Source organism: Trachurus trachurus, assembly GCF_905171665.1.
Source record: "Trachurus trachurus genome assembly, chromosome: 12".
NCBI classification, from domain to species: domain Eukaryota; kingdom Metazoa; phylum Chordata; class Actinopteri; order Carangiformes; family Carangidae; genus Trachurus; species Trachurus trachurus.
This window is the reverse complement of record NC_139908.1, coordinates 18,149,286-18,171,632: the sequence shown is the minus strand read 5'-3', so window position 1 is coordinate 18,171,632 and position 22,347 is coordinate 18,149,286. Positions and strand designations below refer to the sequence as shown.

Below are 22,347 nucleotides of genomic sequence, written 5' to 3'. Positions count from 1 at the left end.
TTTACAGAAATCCCCACTCTACCTCCCCAGCCACATCAAAAGTTGCAATGGCTTGTGTCTGCCTGAGAACCACTGACACTTTAAACCCCATCGTTCATCGGCTGGGACAGAGGCAACACAAAGAGAAATACAGGCGAGAAAGCGGAGGGGTACTATATCAATGTATAGATTGTTGTCTTTTGCTGTCTAGGTGTTAACAACTCGCACAAATTACAGACAACAACACACCAGCTTTGGATCATCTTCTTGATGAATCACCCCCGGTACTGTGTGTGTGTGGATCAGCACAGGCCAACCATATGTTTCACTGCCTCCTCCTCTGCTGTGTAGCTCTAAGCTGTATCCCTGACAGATGGTTTGCCTGCACTTAACATGACCATATTATTCTATCATGTTCTGTTTAAACTGCAGAATGGCTCTGTAATAAAGCCTTTGCTCGTTGGGAGGCACACAGATGTCTGAGTAGGACTGAGTGGACCAAGTGATGCAAAAACCTCTTTATTCCACTCGGTGCTCTGTCTGGAAGAGTTTTAATAAATATACATTTTATACACAACAACAGGAATTTGTTTCGCTGTGTATTGGCTGAGAGCAGGGGAGCGCTCGCTGTCTCTCTGCATGCCGCTGGTCTCTCTAACCAGCGTGTCACTTTAGCACAATGCTTTCCCACTGAGCCACAATTGATTCAGAAACCAAAGGTATTCAGTCTTGAGGAAGAATCACCTAACATAATCTAACAAGGGATGCACAGAGGGAGAAAAAGTCATGTAAAAATACAGTATAATAGTTATATCTTCTAGTACCCTATAGGTGCACCGGTGTGATGCACCGATCCGAACTGGTGCACCATAGTGCATATTTGTACAGTTTCATAATTCATAGTTATCCTGAGTTGTTTTGCACCCTCCAGCCTTGATGTTCAAAGGGCCATCTGGACACATTTTTATGCACTACAGGAGCCTTTAAAAATATAGAATAGTAATATATGTAGAAAGTTGATTACAATCAGGGTACATGCTTTGTGTAGACTTTAAAGTTCCAATTTGCAAATGCGGTAAAGATGATTATTACTATTTCATATGCCCCTGGATCGCTTCATCTGTAATCACATGTCATAATTTATTCATGATTAGACTTTGTAACACAGATGATGAGTTGATTTGTTCTCGGAGCGAATCCAATACGTATTGTGAATAATAATCTGTCCATATGAAACAGATGGGACTGCTGTGAATGTAAACAAATCAGGGCTGTCAATCGAGTAAAATATTTCATCCCGATTAATCGCATGATTTCCAGAGTTAGCTTGCGATTAACCGCTAATTAATGGCCCATTATTAATCTGTTCTAAATGTACCATAGGAGGGATATTTTCTAAGTGTTTAATACTCTGACCAACATGAGAGGGGACAATTACAGTATGTTTGCTTTATGCAAATGCATGTTTATTGCAACAATCCAAAACAAGGACTAATACTGTCCAGAATATTCTCCAGATTAATTTCTGACATGGATTTGTTGTACAGTTGTCCATTTGTCTCCGTTGCAAACTGTTCAGCGTGGTCTGCTTTTGGCGATGGGGAGGAGGGCTCTCTGCATCAGCTGTGTGCTTGGCCAGCATGAAGTATTAGACCTGACAGTGGTAACTGGGTGTTTTCACACATACTGGTTGTGGACCAAAGCTGCGCACCAGATGCAAAAATGACACATTGCTTCATGTTTCAGCTCGTACAGTTTGCGTTCACACACGTTTGTTTTCATTCTGGTCCAAAAGCTGCACCACTGGCAGAGTGTCATGTTTCCATGATGAATGACCAGAAAAAGACGAGTGATACGCATGATGAATTAATCGGTGGAACGTCATGTTTCATGCGTTAACGCAAGACTCTAATCACGCGATAAGAAAATTATTGCACGTTAATCTATTCACATTTTAGTAGTGTGCATCACTGTCACTTAAACAGGAACTAAGTTAAAACAGAGTTGAACAGATTTCCAGCACCATATCCTCTCAGTGGCTTCACTGCTCCATCTGTCTGTTGTCAGTTTCAGTCAGTACAGCGGAGGACTCAGCACCGTGTGGAGAGGAGTGAGACAGGAGAGACGTCAACTCCCTGCGTTATGTGTAATAAAAGTAAAAAATGCGGTTTGAAAAAGTAGTGGAAACGTAATGTCCAGTCATCCTGACAGTGTAGGGGGTGGGGCGCACTGCTGTCACACTGCTGCTACGGCGAACTATGGAGTAGAGATCAGGGGCTGAGTTAGTAATTGATCTATTTATTTTTTATTTTTTACCTAATTATTATTCTTTTTAAAATAATGGTTAAAAACACCACACACAATGTTTAACAACTGTATTCTAAACTTCCACTTTCTCGAAGATAAATCGAGTTCAAATAAAATGCAGCATATAAAAACGTCTTGAGCTGACGCATCTTGATTGACGGCGGCAATCACGTGCATTCACGATCATGGGGTTACTAGAAATTTGTGATGACAAAATGGGGTCACGACGAGCCAAAAAAGGTGTGAGCAAGTTATGAATTTCACTTTGTTATTTTAGTGCGTATGTATCCCTGGCCAAATTACGCCGTGGGGGCAAGTGTGAAATTCGTTAAGGTAACAAATTATTTGAATGTCTTCGGCAAAATTCAAATCTAGCATACAGTACTACAGGATTGCAGTGAGATTTGAAACTGAACTTGTAGTTCAAAAGACAAGTTTCTTTCTTGCTATCTGCACGTTGGTGCAGTGTCACTTCCATGGATGTATTATTGTGTGTGCATTAATCGCGCGTCCAAAAAATTTGTAGTACACAAAAAAGAAAAGGCGGAACAGTTGCTGTTGCTGTGAGGAAATAAAGCTTTAAAACCTCTTAAAAAATAAACAAATACAAAAAGTATTTTACAGGTCTTGCCTTATTTTCGATTACCTAAAATAACTATTTTTGAAGTGCCTCAAAACAGCACTTGAGAGCAGTACTTGAGTAAATTTACCTACTTTCCAACATTAGTCATGGCTAACATGCACAGCACATAACAGTGACTAATAGCTCATAGTGTGGTTGCCAACTCGCCTTTCACTGCCCAAAACACACCAATGTGATGGGGATAAAAACTCACTCTGAGTCCATTGACTCAATGGTCTCTTCGACATGAAGCACCCTTCAGCATTCAGCATTACTACAGATGTAAATGGTGAATGATTTTCATTCATTGCGGTTCACTGCTCTTCACAATGTCAAACACAACTCTGTATATATTGCTCATTTTCCTCTCCTGCGGTGTTACTACAGTTTATCGTAGTCTAGCACTTGATTGTTCCCTACCTCCATGACAGATGCCTCTTATTCCATTTGTTCTGAGGGTTCAAGCCTCGTTTCCTGCGGCCAATCGTCACCTCCGCCTCAGACACATCTGGCAGAGAGCATCTGGGTGTTTTCATTAAACCCAGTGTGGCTTGGTCTAAAGAAGAGAGGAGAGGAAAAGAGGTTACTGTGATGCTAAATGATTCAATTCGATTCAACATTTCATACAACTAATATTAACATCATGAGAGAGTATTTGACTGTATTTAAGACAGCTGTAAAACACAAGTACCACATAAGACAGAAGTTTAATATCTGTGTATGTTCGATATAAAATAAACGTGGAAAACGTCTGAAGCACCACCATGGTTCAACATGAGTTTGAAAATGGCTGCTGCGGTGGCTGTAACTCACATTATATTGTCCTCATATGCATATATATGTGCATGTTCTGTGGCTCATGAGAGGCCATTCGGATCATAAATCATAAATGCTCCCTGAGATACCCTCTTACATGCACAATCACACTCTAACACACATCACTGTTCAGGCTATAAATTATACGTGCTTACACACACACCACTGCATTGTTTTAAAAATCAATCACACACAGTATCATGGTTCCTATCCTCTATGGTCCTGTATGTGTTCGAGCAGTGGTAAGGAATGATGCCGTTTGTAGATGTGCGAGTGAGGCCGGCGATACCTAAGCGCGAGAAACGATTTCTACAGTGTATGAGGGGGAAAAGAAACAGTAGAGGGTACTGTAAACTAATCAATACACTGTTATTTTATATTACACACACCACTATTATCAGTCACATAGTATGCAGTGCTGTCGTTTCACTCTGTTACAACAAGTATGATTTATGTTCCTAATGTGCATCTAGGTAGACATGTTTGCAATCTATTGCTATCCAATAAAAAAGAAGTGAGATACATAGGACCTTAATGATATTCAGTGTTGGGTCAGAGTGAAATTAATTCAACTCGGTGCTACTACTTTCTAAAGCCAGACTTTGTGCTGACTGGACTGCATAATGTTGTAGAGTATAGCTTATTCAGTATAGTACACTCCCACACACAGTGATTCCAAAGCCAACGCTTCCATGACAAAACACAGTTATGTACCAAAGACTCCGGTCTCTTTGAGCCCTCCAAACTTCTGCATGGCTTTGATGGCCTTGGTCAGGGCCTCCTTGGTCTGGAGCTGGCCAGTCACTGGGTCGGGGGGCGGGAGGTAGCCGAACCTGCTCAGCCAGTCCTGGAGAGGAAACAGTAGACACAGAGTTCAAGAGTCACACCACCAGGCATTTCAGTGACTCCAAGCATCCCAAAAGCTGCTGAGAAGGTCTGACACCTGCTCATGTTTACTGTCTGTGGATTCTGTGTGTGTGTGCGTGAGAGAGAGATTTTGCCGTGTGACATTTTACAGCAGCACTTAAATGGAACACAGCCATAATTAATGTTATTAGTAGCATCTGTGCTTTTCCTGTTGTGACAAGGTAAAACACATCTGTTATAAAAAGGTCTATTATGCAGCCCTTAAAGTAAAGCAGCTATGGATTGAAGCAATTGGCCACTGTATTACTTAAACATGTGCTTTTGCTACTGGAATACGCCAAAACGCATTAAAGGAAAATGTCTATTCATCTGTTTAATCCCATTACTGTGTTTAGAGTTGGCTTGGTTGTGTTTACCTTTTCAGCTTGCACACTGGTCAGCGTGCAATCGATGAAATAAAGAAGACAAGATATTTTGGGGGAAATTAGCATAAAGCCATTATAAGTCTTTTTTGTGGTTGCTTATGTGGAGGATCATATTTATCATATCAAGTGACAACTGTTAGTTTCCCGAAAGATTCATTTTCATCTGCAGTCAGTTATCATCTGGTGGAATTACAGCCAAATCCGCTCCCTTTCTTCTGATAATTGATTCTGACTGTGTCTCTTTGTAGTGCTCCTTCTCTCTTGCCGTTTCTTTTCATTCTTTCTTTTTTTTTGCTGTCTCTTGGTTTCTCTGTCCTCCATCTATCTCGGTTCCACCTCTCAAGGATCCGATAGCCAGTGTGTTTTTTTAATAGGTTTTTGATTTGCGCTCATTGGAGATGACTGACGCTGATCGATAGCGAGGCGACCATTCTCTATTGACAACCCTGAGAAAATTCCATTAACTAAATAATTGACTTTAGTCCGTACAAAGATGTATGTGGGCTGTAATCTGCCCCCTCATCCTTGGCTTTGCTTAACAAACATGGAAAGTTAACAGAATACAGATGACCCCAAGTATCAAGAGGACAGGCATGATGGGAAAGAAAAGTGATCCGGACAGACATTTGACTCAAAATGTCAGTTTGAAAAACAACTTAGACAATAAGATGGGTAATTATTTAAGTTTCTTTTCTAATGAATTAAAACTGTGTGATCTACATGTACAAAAAAAACACTTTTGTTTTTGCTCTCTTTTATTTGAAGCCGCACAAAAAAAGGCAGAAAGGTTCTTTTTGCATCAGAAAACACAATAAATGGAAAGGATTAAACTCACGGGCTATCCAAAAATAAATACAGGTTGACAAAGAACATAAATGACAAGCCTTTACCAAACCTGGTAGGTAATCGGTGTGTACATCTTTATGAGTGTAAACATGTGCATGTCCCAAAAGCTGTGTTTTAATTTCAGTGTGTGTACACAGTAAAGTGGGGCACACTGTAAAGCACAGAGTGGGAACACTGAATTATATCTCTGATGGCCACAAGATAATAACTCCCTGTGTTTATGCGCACTATCTTATATTTTAATGTCTCAATAAATGTCAGAGAGATGAGCCACTTTTACTTACTAATAAACCTGAAGTAAGTGTCTATGTGATGATGTGCTTTTAGTGTCTGTGCCCATGCCAGGTGGGCGAAATCTGGCTCGGATATAAAAAAGTTGGACGAGGGCAGGTTTATGATTGAGCCGCTCTGTAAATACATCACCAAAGATCAGGCGGTGAAAAGGTTAGAAAGCTGAAGAAGAAGAAGAAGAAAGAAAAGGCAGTGGTTGTTAGAAAACTGGAAAGATAAAGACAGAAAAGAAACAAAATTCTGCACAGCATCAGTGTGAGAGAGAGATGATGCGTCTGAATGTGGTCCGGGTCAAAAGCGCAGGGATTCTGGGTCACATTGTGCTGAGCTGGAGGTTCTACAGTAGCTAAGCACTGGAAGGTTCAAAAGCACCCGGCTGACTTTTCAGTGACTGAATAATGTGTCAGCACACCCAGCACTGTGGAAAATTAAACAATACGAATCAATATGGCTCAATACAGTATCATTATTTTTTGTCTCTGTACATTTCTGCCAGTCAGATTTTCTCCATTCACAAGGCAGTCACAGAAAAACACTGCTGCAGTCTGTATAGATTCAGCTTTTTGCTCAAAAACCAGCTAGTGAATACCTGAACATGGGCCTTTTAATAAAATGATGCGATTGCCTTTCCTTTTGTTGCTTTAAATCCAACAAAGGCAGCACTTTGGATTGATGCTCTCTTAGTGATTCCAGCACCGGCTCGTGTGCAGAAATTGCGCAGTTTGTAGTCAAAGTGTCTGTTAATGCATTAACCACAGACTGTAAATAAAGATGCACATTGCATCTGTGGCTTTAGCTATCAGGTTTCTGAAGAAGGGCTTTGAAGTTCAAAGCGGGCTGTTCCACCGTTGTCATCTCAGCGTTACCTGACCGTCGACCTGCCAGATGATACAAAAATGGGGAAGGAGTTGGGGGACAGGTGGAGCCGAGACTTTTGTGCATACGTACATGTACTGGCTTTTCCATGCAATTCCATGCGCTTTAAACAAGGCATTAGAAATGCATTAGAGCATTTACAGACATAGTGAGTAAGAATCCAATCAGTTAACAGTAAGTTCATCAATCAATTAGAAACAAGGTGATACAAAGCCAGTACAGTACCAATAATTACTACATTACAATAATTATTAGGTTTTCAAATAACATTGTGAAAGCTTACTGCAGGCAGGTTTGGTATTGATATATTTGTCACCAATGTAGACAGTGGTACTGGTAGCCAATCTAGATTTGGGATGAAAGTTAACTTTGAAACCGATAACCAATAACTTTCTGCTTCCAAAGGCCGATACCGATAATCGATAACCAATAACCAATAACCAATAACCAATAACCAATAACCAATAACCAATAACATACCTGGAGATAAGAACGACTAGTGAGCAAAATCTTTTTTTCCAGTGAAGGTTGCTTTTGGTTATAAAATAATCTACATTACCCATACTTGTTTATGTGTCAATTTTCAATAAATATATAGTTTTATCTTGGTAGTTATTTTGATATTATTATTTAGTAGTCGACTTGCCCAGCATTTCCTCGGAAAGACAGAGTGCTGCAACCGACAACGCGCAAGCGCCTACAGAGACTAGCAGTCTCTCTCACACTCCGTGGCGGGCTTACCAAGACTCGGTTCTCCTCTGCCCGACTCTCCTCTCTCCTCACCCACACTTGAGCATCCATCCTGGGCTATAAAGTCAGCCTGCTCCGGTACCCTGCTGTCCTGCTAGAGGCTGTTCTTAAGGATTTTAAATATATTTCCAAAGTAAGAAAAAAGTCAGTCTGGAGCCCTGACGCGCAAGCCAGATAAGCATCTTTACGACAAGAGCTCATGGGAAATGCAGTCTTCATTCCGGCAAAACATGTAAGTTCCTCGAAGGGGCTTTAACATACACTGTATATATTATGCAACAATAATCAGCAGCATAACTCCTGCGAGTTTCTTTGTTCAGAGATCAAGTGTTCGACACTGTGAGACTCTGCTGGTGCTCTGGTGCCTCGCAACAAATAACTCAGTGGTAATAAAACAGGTTCACCAAATGCCACATTTGTTTACATTAGACTCCAAAAGAAACAGAAGAAAAGAGAAAGGTGGTGTGAAGAGAGGGCAAAGACGTCACTCGAACGCAGGCGGCAGAAGCTGTACATGATGAAAGGACTGAAGTTGCCCTTAGAAGTTCATTCTCTCTAAATCTGTGATTAACTGCAGCACGAGGGGGCTGACGCAGATGGCTGAGGCTCCAGTCTTCTTTAATCATCCATTATTAAGACACACAGACACACAAAAACAGCAGCACAAAATGATGCCTAGCACTCCAGCAGCATTCTAATAGTCTTGTATCTCAAATGAGAAACATATTCAGATAAACAAACACGGCTGTGCCAGCTGCCACTCTGGTGAGATCCTTGTGTTAACAGTGAAACATCTCTCTCCGTTAGCAGGCCGTTGTGTTTCAGGGCTTCTGCTGTGGTCGGCATAAAACTGCACATTCTTTACATTTCTGGTTAAAGAGCTGTGGAGCCGGAAAAGAACTGAACCGACAAACAACTCGCTCGAAAACTTTAATGCACTTAGTCAAAAGGCTATATGAGGTACTCATCAGCGAGTACAAGAAACCACATCTTCTATTTCTTGTTTGCTAAATCAAGCAGAAGAAAAGATTGTTAGGGAACACGTTGTTTAAGACGGAAACATGATTCACGATTTGTTTGATATGGTTTCCTGTATTTATCAGCCTCACCGTCTTCCAGCTGCCCCTCACAGCGGAGGTGCACGTTCTCATTACTTCAACAAAAGTGTCTCTTTGCATACACCATGGGTATCGTCACGGATCAGCTGTTGCTAATAAATGAATGTATGTTGGTCTAAATTCCCTCTGTGTTTTTTTCTAACTCCTCCTCTCGTCTTTGGAAAACCTCTCCTGATTAATTTAACAGTTGAATAACAGCCACGCTATCAGCGCTGTCTTGCTGTAATGTGTTGTGTAGTGGAAGCTTCAAAAATGACGACCGTGGCGTGTCTCATTCATCACCGAACATTTACTGCTCAATATAACAGATTTACAAGGAAGAGCACTGCAACAAAAAAAGGAACTGAACAAGCCCAAGCACCTAGGGACTTCAAAACAAAATACTAGTGGAGGACTCATGTTCTTCAAAATAAAAGCATTTATTTTTCCATTATTTTTAACCATAGCTTCAAAAGAATAATTCACAACCTACTGAAGATTTGTCCACAAAACATAAAAGATCATTATATTTATGTACAACAAGAATCCAATTTTCTACTCTGTTGTTGGTTAGTTAGACAAGTTTAAAGGTACATTGTGTAGGAATTACTCCCATCTAGCGTTGTGGTTGTATATCACAAGCAACTCAGTCGTATTTTTCATGCTGCATTCACGTGAAATCGGTTAGATGGCAGAAGGACAACAGCCGCTGCACGTAACGGCATAAACAAGCCTCTATGTAAACAAGTGGTCCGTCAGCACGAGGCAAAACAATACACGTGACAATATGTTGTCATGGCGATGTTGTATTGTTTACCTGACCCACGTTTTACCGGCTTTCTCTGGACTTCTGTGACTAAAATGACATCTGGTTTGTTACCGATGGCCGTCTGCCCGACTGCAGGTGAATGCAGCATCAGTGTAACGCTCCATTCCTCCTCACTGCGTTACCACCTAACTTTTCACAGACGCCACCTCGACCTGAGCCGACAGCTCCGGTGTTGCCGGTGAGTTTCCGTGGTTTCCTACCGTCACGCTGCCACTGAACGTAAAAACATGGTGACACGACATGGCAGCCACCACCGAGCTTGCCCGCTCGATGTAGATATGAATGATATGAACGGCTCATTCAAACTTCAGTTTATTGATGGAGGTGATTAATTAATGAGGTGGTGATTAATGAAAAACATACTTGAGAACGAAATAATAGATTTTCGTGAATAGATAATAGGGTTGTGAACGATAAACCGATGCGACCGGATATTCGGTTTAACAAGTGAGAGATTCGGCTGTATCGGTAGCAGCCTCCTGAATCGATACAAATTAGCAATGAATTCCTAGATGAATCGGTTGTAGAGTCATGAACCGGTTATCGCTATGGGCTAGAGTGCTTTGCCGTTAGCGGTGTCTTTAATAGCTCATAAATCAATCAACGGGCCATGTATAAACAATTTTTTTTCTGCGAATATCTTTGTTACAACACGATTCGCTAACTGGAGTAGTTTCATGTTGTGTCCAATAACGGAGGGGACGGGGGGTTTAACAGATGACGTCCTGACGTTAGCTTTGCTGCTGCTGTTAGCACACTCCCCATCCAGGAGCTGCTCCTGTCTCTGCTGCCTGCTACAGGTAGACAACCTGGTCCGACCTGCGGGTGTTGAACACCGGACCCGACGTGGAAGCATAGACTAGGCTTTTAATTAGCGATAACTCTAAACCTGGCTGAAAAAAAGCAGCCGTCTTCGACGTATATGTTTTGATATGAGCGTTAGCTGCTGTTAGCCACTGCCTGTAGCTCAGCTAGTTAGCTTCATCGATAAACAAACGTAATACGTAGCGGTCTTGTTGCTAAGGTAACTCCGCTGCCAGCCCCAGCTCTGACCCAGCAAGGAGTTGGTGCTGAAACAAGAACTGGTGCTGAGCAGGCACTGTCTCCGAACCAGCACCGGAACCAGCTCGGTGGAAAAGGGCTAATTACAAAAACGTTCTCACAGATATTGGTCCATGTCAAAGAATAAATACATTGACATGTGATTTTGTTTTTATTCTCTTTTTCTTCTTTCTTTTTTTTTGCCAGTGCTTTAAAGCAACAATGCTTGGGGATATTTGAAAAGAAAATATTGTAGTACTACTGTAAGATAGGCTAGTCACTTTCATAGAATTCTTTGTTTTATAAAATATCTAGCCTACAACAAATATTAACCGTAGAATCGAATCGTCCTACACTGTATCGAATCGGATCGAATCGGTCTGTAATAAAAGGATATCGTTTTTGAATCGAATCGTAATCTGTGTATCTAGATTCATATCGAATCGTTTATCACAGAGAGATGTGCAACCCTAATAGATAACAGTAGAAGCTACACAATGTCCCTTTAAATAGTAACTAGGCTACACTGCATTTCATCAACAGCTCACTGCCCCAGTACATTACCTTTAAACTTAATATAACTGAACATAATCTTCATCTAGTGCGAACATTCAGTACTAATGCCTGAACCGGGGCGACCTTTATTTAACGAGGCAAGAAAGTACCAAGAGCGTGGAGGTCGTGACACAAAACGGCAAACACTGAATGTTAAAGACTTCATTTTAATAATCTCAAGTTTTTGTAGAATTACTCAAAGTCGATGTCCTGTTTGGGACCGGGACCATTTATTAGGAAGTGGTCGGTCATTGTGTCATGTGTTTGTGGACGCAAACAACAACAAGGTCGTCGCTCCGCTTCTTCTGCGAGAACCCCTAAACTCCATCATCAGTCTAACCATCGCTGCTGCCTGCTGTTCAGAAAGGTGACTGTCAGCATGGAGTGTTGCTGAGTGTGTGAAGGCAAACTAAAGTCAGAAAGTATGAATACCCCCCCCCAGAAATACACTTCTCAAGAATATTAAAACACATGAAACAAAAAGGCTTAGGGTGAGTGGGGTGATTAGTGACAGGGAAGATGGAGACAGATATTGAGGTAGATCGAGGGGGTCTTCTGATGAGAAGGTTTTCTTGAGTCTTAAGATCTACTCATCCTCTGGGGAGCCTTCTGTTGTACAGCCTTGTAAACATCAAACCAAACCACTGGCTATGATTTCACACACACCACAAGAAAGAGGGGGGCAGTGAGTCATGCATGAGCTGCATGAAAAACATAGGCTGGGGAGGAAAAAAAAACAAAAACATGGGGAAGAAGAAGAAACAGATGCCCTTGCACAAACACAAGCGGCATCCCATGCTTCCTACTGGCCTCATTCCAGCTGACCTGCCTACAAATGGATGGTTCTTCAGTGCAAGGTAGGACAACAGGTCAGTGTGAGACGCCTATCTGCAGCCCCCTCGTGCAGTTTAATACCATCTGTGAGTGTTTAGTCCATAAAAGTGGACTGTTTTAGAGTCTATGGCCAGACTTTTATACGTTCCTGTGGGCACTTTGCAACTTTTTTTCCATTGTAAAAGTATGTTTCCTATTTAACTGACAACTGACAACGGGATTCAAGCTGACCGCTGCTGTTTTCTATAAAGGATAAAACTGCCAACTTCTTAACAGCCACTTTCCAGGACAACAACTGGAGAGTACTTGTACTGAAAATAATGTTTTCAGGTTTTATTCCAAAAATGTAGACATAAACATAAACTATAAAAAGATCAATGTGGAATTTATTAAGGAGAATTAAATGAAAATGAAATCAATTTTGACTTTTGAGAAGGCCTTTCTATAGTTTTAGGTTTTTCTCATATTTCTAGAGACTGACAACCACAAGAAAGTCATTTGTACCAATTAGAGAGCTGAATGATAAAGTGATGGTGGGGGTATTGATCAGTAAAGTTGCAGCTTTAACACTGACGGTACCTACATTACACCCGTTGCTTCAAGGAGAGAAAAGAGTCTAACTGTAAGTAACGCATGACTGAGGGTGTGCTGCTTTGCACTGACATTTCAGCTCCACATGTGCCCTGCCTGCCCATTTTTGGATTAACCACAACCACGAGTCAGGCACTAGATAGCGACAGCGGTGTAGCCCACTCAGATCTTCAAAACCACTCAGAAATCACTGGGTGACATCACATAGAGGCTATGTCCATCTTATAAATACAGCTTATGGGGGACACCAATCATTTTAACAGCGTTGTTTCAATCAAGTGATGGACTGATTCCATGACACGATGACCTAGCATCTATATTGCTAGGATCCTCCATAACCTATCTGTTGGTCCACCACTACTGGTCCATATCTACCTAGTTAATGAGGACTGCCACGAGTTAGGTTTGATGTAAACTGTAAGCTGGGGTATGAAAGATAATGGGGCGTGAGTTTGTGTTTGTGAGTTAAATGTATTCATTCATTTAACTGCCATGAAATGCCATGAATGTGCATTGGTTTTCCCTTCAGATTTATCTGCAATAACTTTACCGATTTCTCCATATTCAGCCATGGTCAGTTCAAAATGATTAATTGTGCAGTGCGTCATTTCACAAATTTCAGCTGCACTGCCATGATATTCTGCTGTTTTTGGCTAATTAACAAATGTTAATATGTTAAATGTTGTGTCTGCTTAGCATCAGTATGCTAGCATTGTCATTATTTGCATTTGGTTGAAAACTGCATGCCGCTGTGCCTAATTACAGCCTCACAGAGATGTTCAGGCTGTAGACTCTAAGTCTAATTAACACCTGTGTGAGACTGCTAATTTGGCACAACAGATGTATGCAGTCCTACCTTTGCAGTATGAACTTCACACAGATTTAAATACAGATGTGGAGAAGTGGGGGATGGGAAGTGGAAAATGAACACAATACTTGATATTTTTGTTGGGTTTTTGTTAAATGTTACGGATGAAAAAAGCTCAAAAATAACACCGTCTAAGTCAATAAAATGGCTGGGAATTAGAAAAAAAAATCATTCAGATTATCAGTATGCATGTAGGTGGGTGGATCACTCCAAAGACCAATCATTTATATTAGTTTGGATAGAATGTTTTGCACAGAGCACATACAACATTGCACTTCTCGACATATAATTTGCATCAGCCGACACTCAGTGGAAAAGCAACTGCCCATAAAAGGCTGTTTGATTAACTTAACCCTTTACAAAGGAAGAGAGAAAAGAAGAAACCTCATTAAGATGTCAACATGAAGTGTGAAAAGTCACACATTAAGACCAGTGGGTTTTAGGGGAGAAAGATTAGGCAGTGTTGTTTGTAGCTCCATAATTGGCAAATGTTGTGTTAGTATATGTGTGTAATTTAATCATCTTGTTATTTACTTATGTCATTATTTCTTCTTTCAAGCCATTTTTAAATGTCACTGTTTTTTTTGTTGTTTTCCGGACATTGGTTTTTGTCTTATGTCTCTCGAGACTTACACCTCTACCTCCACCTCCACACTGACCCAGTGGATATTTTAACATGACATCAAGGAACATGAAAATGTGAGATAACCGAACATGATTTGAATCGGTCTCCTACGAAACAGAGACAGAGGACAAAGAGAAAAGGACAGAGTGGAAAGCGGGGAAGGTTGACGAGTAAAGAGCAGACAGGAACTTAAAGAGGATTTTGTCAGCTGCTCCTCCTTATCGCTTACCGGTCAAAGAGCCAGATGGACAAAAGGGGCGAGTAGATCTTAGGAACAAAGAGAGTGGGTGAGTGTCAGACAGACGGAGGTGGTAGGGATGGATGTGATGTGGTTCGATGTAAAGATAGCAGACCAAAAGAGGAGAGGAAACAGTGTACATCTTGAAGTGGATTGAGGGATTACCTGCACAGTTGGAGCATTTGTGAAAATTGGTTGGATTTAGACCACATCAAACACAAGAAATCAAAACTCTACCGACATTTATCGTACAATGTGTTTGGAATGTGTTTTTCTGACATTTAGCTGCCTTTTGTGGGATTTGTGTCGGCCTCTTAATGAGCCGCTCTGATCCTCTGCAGTTTTAATTTACAAAACGATGCAGTATAGAAGAACTTCAGCAACAGCACGGTAAAGATAAAAGAGAGAGGAACACATAAATGCATCAATGTATTAAACAGAAATGTTCTGAAATTCAACTTCTTCAAAAAGAAACATCTTTTAATTCTAACATAAGAGAGATGTTTTTTTCCCCAGGTGTCACCATGCATTATCTGTTCCTTAATGTCTCCTCTTACAGTTCACTAACTTCTCTTATACAGTAGCTCTTTCCACATTTCCTATTTGCATGCATCATTATATTTGGCAGTTTATGTGCTACTGCCTGCAACACATCAAGCCACTAAGTTCTCAGATTAGCAAAGCAGTTATGCAATGATACACAGAATGCAAAGGGATTAGTAAAAGCAGTGAAAGCAAACAGCTAGAGTGAAAAATGTTGTAAAGTGTACACTGATGATGATGACGATGACGATGATGATGATGATGTTGATGGTGACGATGATAGTGATTATGTAATATCATAATATTTCCCATCCCTGGGAATTCTGCCTCTAAAAGATGCACTGCTTTTCAACCATAAATCACCATCTTGCAGTTGTACACTCTTGTACACTCTACAGCAGGGAGCTACGTATATACTGAGCACTAGACTGCAACACTGGAGACACCATACTGTAGATATACCTGAGCACACAGCTACACAAATGCAAAGGCGCTGACAGTTAAAGTCATGGCCATACACCATGTAATTGCTTGTTTGTAATTCTCTGAGCAAATGTGTTGTTAAGAGGATAGCTAACTGCATCCTTAGTATGGGCACAGTGTCATCCACAAAAACAGCAGGTGGCCGTATACAGATACACAGCGTACTGGCCAAGGATTGGTCCAACAGAAACAAACACATTTTGTCATGTCTCTCATATCAATGTACTGTATATCCAGAACTGTACAAATGTTTTATGTGCTTTTATTATTTCCATTCGTATCCATCACCCAGGTGGATCAGGGAAACATCTGATACGTCTCATATTCATACTGCAGCCCGAAGCTGACCCTAAACATATAGTCAGAGTCCATTACCTTCAAAGACAGAGAAAACAAGGAACCCTATACTGTAGATGGTAAGGGAAACAATATGAACCTGTTTCAGTCTTGGAAAACATAAAGAGACATAAGAGATGCTGAAACAGCTTAAATGACTTTAGAACAACTGTGCCATGTAATCCAAGAAGTTTGGGACCAACTACCTGCAAAGTGGCTTGAACAACTGTGCATAAGTGCACTATGAAGAATCAGTGACGTTTTAAAAGGCTTGTCACGGCAAATGTTGATTTAATATAGGTTTTAGGCAGGGATGGGACAGCAACCCTATGTAACATTTATTGCACATGTGTCCGTGACTGACTGGGTGATCATGATTCTACCAGTGGTAAGCAAAATGCTATGTTACTGAGTATTCCTACTAATTGGTCTTTCAAAATGCACTAGCACAGAGACTATTAGAGGGGCATTTTCAGTCTGTAGCATCTATTCTCACTAAATAAGATGGTTCAGCAAATGGAGGCTTAATCTTGCCCTGATATGCCCACTACTCCTTTTATTTAAACAGTTGTTAATAGGTCTGTGACCTCTAGTTCTATCCCTGTCTGTTTTCTAATCCTATCTCCTAAAAAAAAATCCAACTTGGATCCCACCACTCTGGAGAACTACAGACCTGACTCTAAACTTTCTTTATAGATCTGAGACAGCTCCTTTTTACGTTGCAGTGGCCTTTTATTGGCTGAAAATGCAGAAGATTATTCCATCTTAGTTTTCTTAGACTTTAGCAGTACTTTCGACAGAGTGGATAGCCCCATCTGTCAATTGCTGACTCAGACTCCCCCACTACCCTTACAGAAAAAATACATGTACTTCACATGTGTATAACATGTGAAAGATTTTGCATATGGGAATCATGTAATTTGCACATGGGAAACATGTGGTTTTGGCTCAATTTTATGTGAATCACATGTGATGTGATCACCACATTGTGTTACCATGTAGAGCACATGTGTAAAACATGTTACCACGTGTGGAAAATGGGTTCACATGGGAATTCACATGTGCTTCACATAAAATTGGGCCAAAACCACGTTTCCCATGTGCAAATAGCATGATTCCCATGGGCAAAATTTTTCACATGTGAATCACATGAAGTTCATGTGGTTTTTCTGTAAAGGTAACTCACCCAATGGTTTTCCCCAAGGTACAATCCTGGGTCTGATGTAATTTTCCATTTAAATGGTCCTTCTCAGTGACTTCATCCGTATATTCAATAAAAAATGTCAATAGGCTGATGACAAATCATTGTACCTACCAATCAGAGGGACTAGTACATCCTAGCAACCCTTCACAACTGTTTCACTGAAATAAAATACTGGATATCAGACAATGTCTTACATGTGAATCAAACAAAATCTGAGGTTGTCATAGTTGGTCAACCCTGAAAAAGCCCTTCATGAAGCCCTTCTCCGCAATTTTTGGTGTACTGTAATCTTTGATCAAGATTTCTGCTTTACACCTCTGGTGAAAAAAGTTGTTTGGTCATGTTTCAACCAGTTGAGATATAGCCAAGGTCAAGTCAGCCACGGATCTTGAAACTTATAGCATACGGTATATGCTTTTATTTTCTCCCACATTGACTACTGCAGCCCTCCATACACTCAGTCAAAAATCAATCCAGCACATACAGAATGCTACAGCTCCTCTCCTAACCCAGGCAAAAAGTTAACATTCCTCTACTACACTGCACTTGCTGTCCATTTATTTTAGGGCTGGTTGTAAAATTATTTCCATTGCTTTTTAAGGCAAAGCTTGGGCAAGGCCCTGCCCTATATTTCTGAGCCTTTATCTGCCTCTTAGCCAAGAAGCAGTGTGATGTGGCTCTGCTTGCCACATTAAGGTCTAGGCTGAAAACCAAAGGTGTCCTTGCTTTCAGGACCCCTCAACTTTGCAACAACCTACTAGAACAGATCAGACTTCCAGAATCAGTTCCCCATTTTATCTCATTTCTAAAGACATATTTTTAAAATAAATATTTTTTGTGTGATGCATGATTTAATTTGTGTTTTACTTCAATTTGTTCACGTATAAAGGACTTTATATTTGTATTTAATTTATTTTTTATTTAAAAAAAAAAATGCTATACAAATTAACAATTGTGATTAGAATTACTGTGTGCGCAAATCATCTCAATTTTACTTTCCTTTTAGTTCAGTCTGATGAAGAGCTATGAGCTCGAAACGTTACTACTGATGTGCTAATAAATCTGCACATAAGGGAGCTGATGTGTGCGGTCTCCTTTTTTTGCTTTTCACTTTCCTTTTAGTTCACATGCCCGGTTGCATTAAGGTTATTACTTTAATAATACAACATAATTGCTTATATACATAGGCTGTGCTGTGACATTGTCCAGGCAATTTTCAGAGAAACTGGATACATGCGATGTCTTGTGCCTACTTAGAAACATAACTGGAGTTCATGTTGTCATTATCTATGATCTCACCCTTTTAAACGTCCTAGAAAATGCTGCGCAACAAGTCACCCGGGTGTGTAATACAATTCTGAAGTCTTTTGACACAGCTCCAAAGTACTCCCCAGTAAACAACAAATCCAGTTTGTATTTTATCCACACTTATGAAAGGAGTTGAAAATCAATCCATGCAGTATTTGCACTTTTGTCCTGCCATAATTTAATAGTTCACACATATACGAGCTCACGTTCTCTCTGCTTCTCAGCCACTCTCACACAGTCACAAATTGTCAGTGGGTATTAAAGTGGGTATTAAATCATCTGAGGTTTTGTTTGTTCTATTTCATGCCACATTATCCGTGGAATAAATATTAGTTTGCTCTAAAATGTAGAGCCTTGGTCACTCGTATTATATAGTAAAGACTACTACAGCAGTTAAACAGCTACAGAAGATATTTCTTGTTCTGATTTACGTCTTCATACATTTCATCAGTCCTTTTTTTTCCTTTTTCTATCTTGTTTTTTCTCTGTTTACATTTCCGCTTCCCTCCACGGACACTACATCCTTTCTCCTCAACAGGCTGGGCACTGCTTCATGTTTATCATCATGTGGTGATGAAAAATAAGAATGTCGCTCCCCACAGAGATGAAAGTATAGATAGAGAATAGACACTGAGACAGGAAGACAGAGGCATGAATATAGTGCGGCCTATAAAAAGAGGATTCTGTATTTAACTCAACTACATTCCCTCATCCTCCTGTTACACATTAAAGTCATTTGTACATCATACAACACTTCCTCTCTTCCCAATTCCCCAAAAGGTCGAAGGTCACCTCAGCCTCTATATAAAGCTCAGTCTGTTTGGTCGCCCCTGCTTGTGAGCTCCTGTTTGAAAAAAAAAACCTTCCTCTGTTTTGCCCTCATGTGCAGCTGCTGAGTCCCTTCAACCTCGGCCTTATTGACAAGGGATGAGACACCGGGAGATGTTTAACCCCACGACCTTGCTGTCTCTCAAAGTTCGCTGAACTAGCAGTGGCCACTTCAGTGTTTACATTGTTCTTTAATGCCTCTGGGACGAGGGCAGGCCCTGTCTATCCTGTCTGCTACAAGGTTACGGAGCAGTAAAGTGCGAATACACAGCAGGGAGAAGAAAGGTTTACATCAAGTAGCACTTGACGGAAAACATATGCCATCACGTTTCAGTGGAAGTTTTCATCCTCTACATGGTTCTTTCATAGTAAAATGCATAAGATCTAAGGCTATAAAGTTCAGTTGAGTTCTCTAGTCTTGAGTTGCAATGAAAGACTTTCACTATAGGGTAAGAGTAACTTTTATGCACAACTCTCAAGTGATTACACAATAAATCACATGTCTGCACAGGGCAAGAGCCACTTAGACACAAATAAATCTGTACATTTTTCACACACTTTTAATGCAGCCATGTCATTCTGGAGTGTTTTTTTTTATATGAACTTGCTGCAATCTCCAATATAAATTCAAGATGCCTTGTGGAGCTTTCTGGTAAACAAGCTGCTTACAGACAACCATAAGGTCTTAGAAACTTGTTAAAGACATATTCCTCGCTCTAAAACATTTGTACAAGTAGTTCATGTTTTAAATATTCTAAATCCCATACTGTTTGCATAAATCCAGTACATCTGTTGGGGTGTTTCTTTCATTAACTCTAACACTGGAACAGTGAGAAAGTAATGACAGGATGTGAATGTGACTGTGCATGTGAAGCCACCCACATGAAATTCTGAGCAGGGTAAGTATCCTGCATTCAGATACTTCATATACTAAATAAAATTATGCAGATGTAGGAAGATAAATTGTCTAACAAAAATATATACACTGTTCCAAATTTTATATAGCAGTAAAACCTTTTGGGGTAAAGCTGCCAAATAAGTTTAGCTGTTGATTGTCTACTGCCAAACAAGTGATACTGCAACATACATCTTAACATCCAGTGTTTCAGATGGTTTGTTCTTGACGACTGTTTTAATTGCAGTCACCCTAAGACATGCCACTGAAGCAGAGGGCTCACCTCTGTCAGTGTAACCACAGCCAATTAGGACACAAATAACCTAAAAGATTCTCTGTAGCTCGAGTCAATTTAATCCTGTTTTGCAAGTCAAATAGATATGATCTATATTCTTAACACTTTTATTTTTATCAATTGTTTTTGTAAAATTCCTCATAGCCTTTTGATAAATGCCAAAACAGATCTAGATAACATACTGTACGTGATACGGTATTATTCTAAAAGCAAATGTCCTCCGTCTCACACAAAAGGGATTGACTTTAGTCTTCGAAAAACATCCACCAAAAAAGTCAATGGAAAACAAATGTTGCCCCTTCTGTGTCACATCAATCAACACAAAATCTCTGCTCTCAGCCAAGCCGATTTCTCTAAACCATTTCTCGCCATAACTCCCCGCGAGTGGATGCAATAGCTGCGGCGATGCGATCATTCTCTCAAGCAGTTGGAGCAGCTTTCCATTTTATATCACCAGCTTATTCGGGGAAATCGTTTACTTAAAGTATTACACTGGGATGATTTAACAGGCAGGCATTGAAAGCTTGTGTGTTTGACTAAGGAGCTCATAGAAACCAAAACCAATGGCAGACTTTGAAAGCAAACACTGTTTCCTGAAGAAATGAAGGATTTGGACTCACCTGCGCAAACAGAGGAGGCTAGAGAAAAAGAAAGAGCGGGAGAGAGAAATTGCCGGTGACATACAAGGATGGCGGCACAGCCTGAGAAACATGCTTGATCACAAGACATTACTCGGAGGCAGAAGACAGTGAGAGTTACACTGAGCTTGGACGTTATCTGTTTTCTGTGATGCATTTCCCCGCACCTGTTGTCTGACTTCTCACAAACAAATTGGACTTCCTTCTTTTTAACTAGACGGCCAGACTTCTCAGACAAAGAGATGAACCAGACTTCCTGCCAAATCGGGATCCAGACCACATGTGCGATTTAAAGGGATAGTTCACCCAAAATTCAAATTTCACTCATTATCTATTCACCCTCATGTTGACTAAGGGCTGGGAGAAGTTTCAGAGGGGCTCCTTGCAGCACTGCATGTCCATATGACGGTTGCGAACAGGGCTCACTTTTCTTTGTCCAAAAAGACACACCAAAAAACATCCAAATAACTCCATAGTGCTCGTCTGTGATGTCCCTCTTGTATTGAAGCCCCAACATGAGAAATTGTTCCAAAAATAATGAAATAAATCTATATTTTAAGCTTGTTTGTAGCGGAAGCTCCCAGTGTTGCTCTGCCGGAATCTTGCGCGATTTGCGGAGCCGTGAACTGGGTGACACAGGAAGAGCAGTGAACTGAGACACTGGGAGCTTCCACTACAAACAAGCTTAAAACATAGACTTATTTAATTTTTTTGGAAGAATTTCTCATGTTGGGGCTTCAATACAAGAGGGACATTACAGACAAGCACTATGGAGGTTTTTGGATGTTTTATGGTGTGTCTTTTTGGACAAAGACCAAAGTGAGCCCCGTTCGCTACCGTCATATGGACATGCAGTGCTGCGCGGACCCCCCTGTAACTCAGAGAAGGCATGGAGGACTCTGAAACTTCTCCCAGCCCTTAGTCGACATGAGGGTGAGTAGATAATGAGTGAAATTTGAATTTTGGGTGAACTATCCCTTTAACACCCAGCCGATGACTGGGCTGATCTATGACAAGGATGAGGATCCTCACAGGCCGAGGTGAAGGACCCCTCTCTCTGTCTGTGGTGTAAATATGAGCTCCTTCTCAGTGCCATCAAAACTAAAGAGATCATCGCTGACTGCAAATAGAAACTCACCCAATTCCCATCAATGTGCAGTAGAAATTACCACTTATAGACTGACTTCACCTTGTCTGAATGTGCCGACTGCCTGAGAGGAAAAAAGGCTCAATAAACAATTTTGTGCTTTGATGTGACAGGCTTCTGAGTGAAATGGAATGTGCGATGTTGCATTTTGAGAGGGATTTGATCAACTGTTCAGAGACTGGCTCAACAAAGAGTTAGCGATTTATAAATGTA

General features: G+C 40.6%; 1 protein-coding gene across 1 annotated transcript in view; it reads right to left on the bottom strand.

Moving 5' to 3' along the window:
- Positions 1 to 22,347, bottom strand: part of mmp17a (matrix metallopeptidase 17a) — a gene marked incomplete at both ends in the record, with an annotated part of 86,852 nt that overhangs the window by 37,294 nt on the left and 27,211 nt on the right. Inside the window, 2 exons of the mRNA XM_083983040.1 lie at positions 3,329 to 3,464; positions 4,439 to 4,571. Of these exons, the coding sequence (XP_083839166.1) occupies positions 3,329 to 3,464; positions 4,439 to 4,571 (269 nt within the window). The remainder of the gene's footprint in view (positions 1 to 3,328; positions 3,465 to 4,438; positions 4,572 to 22,347) is intronic.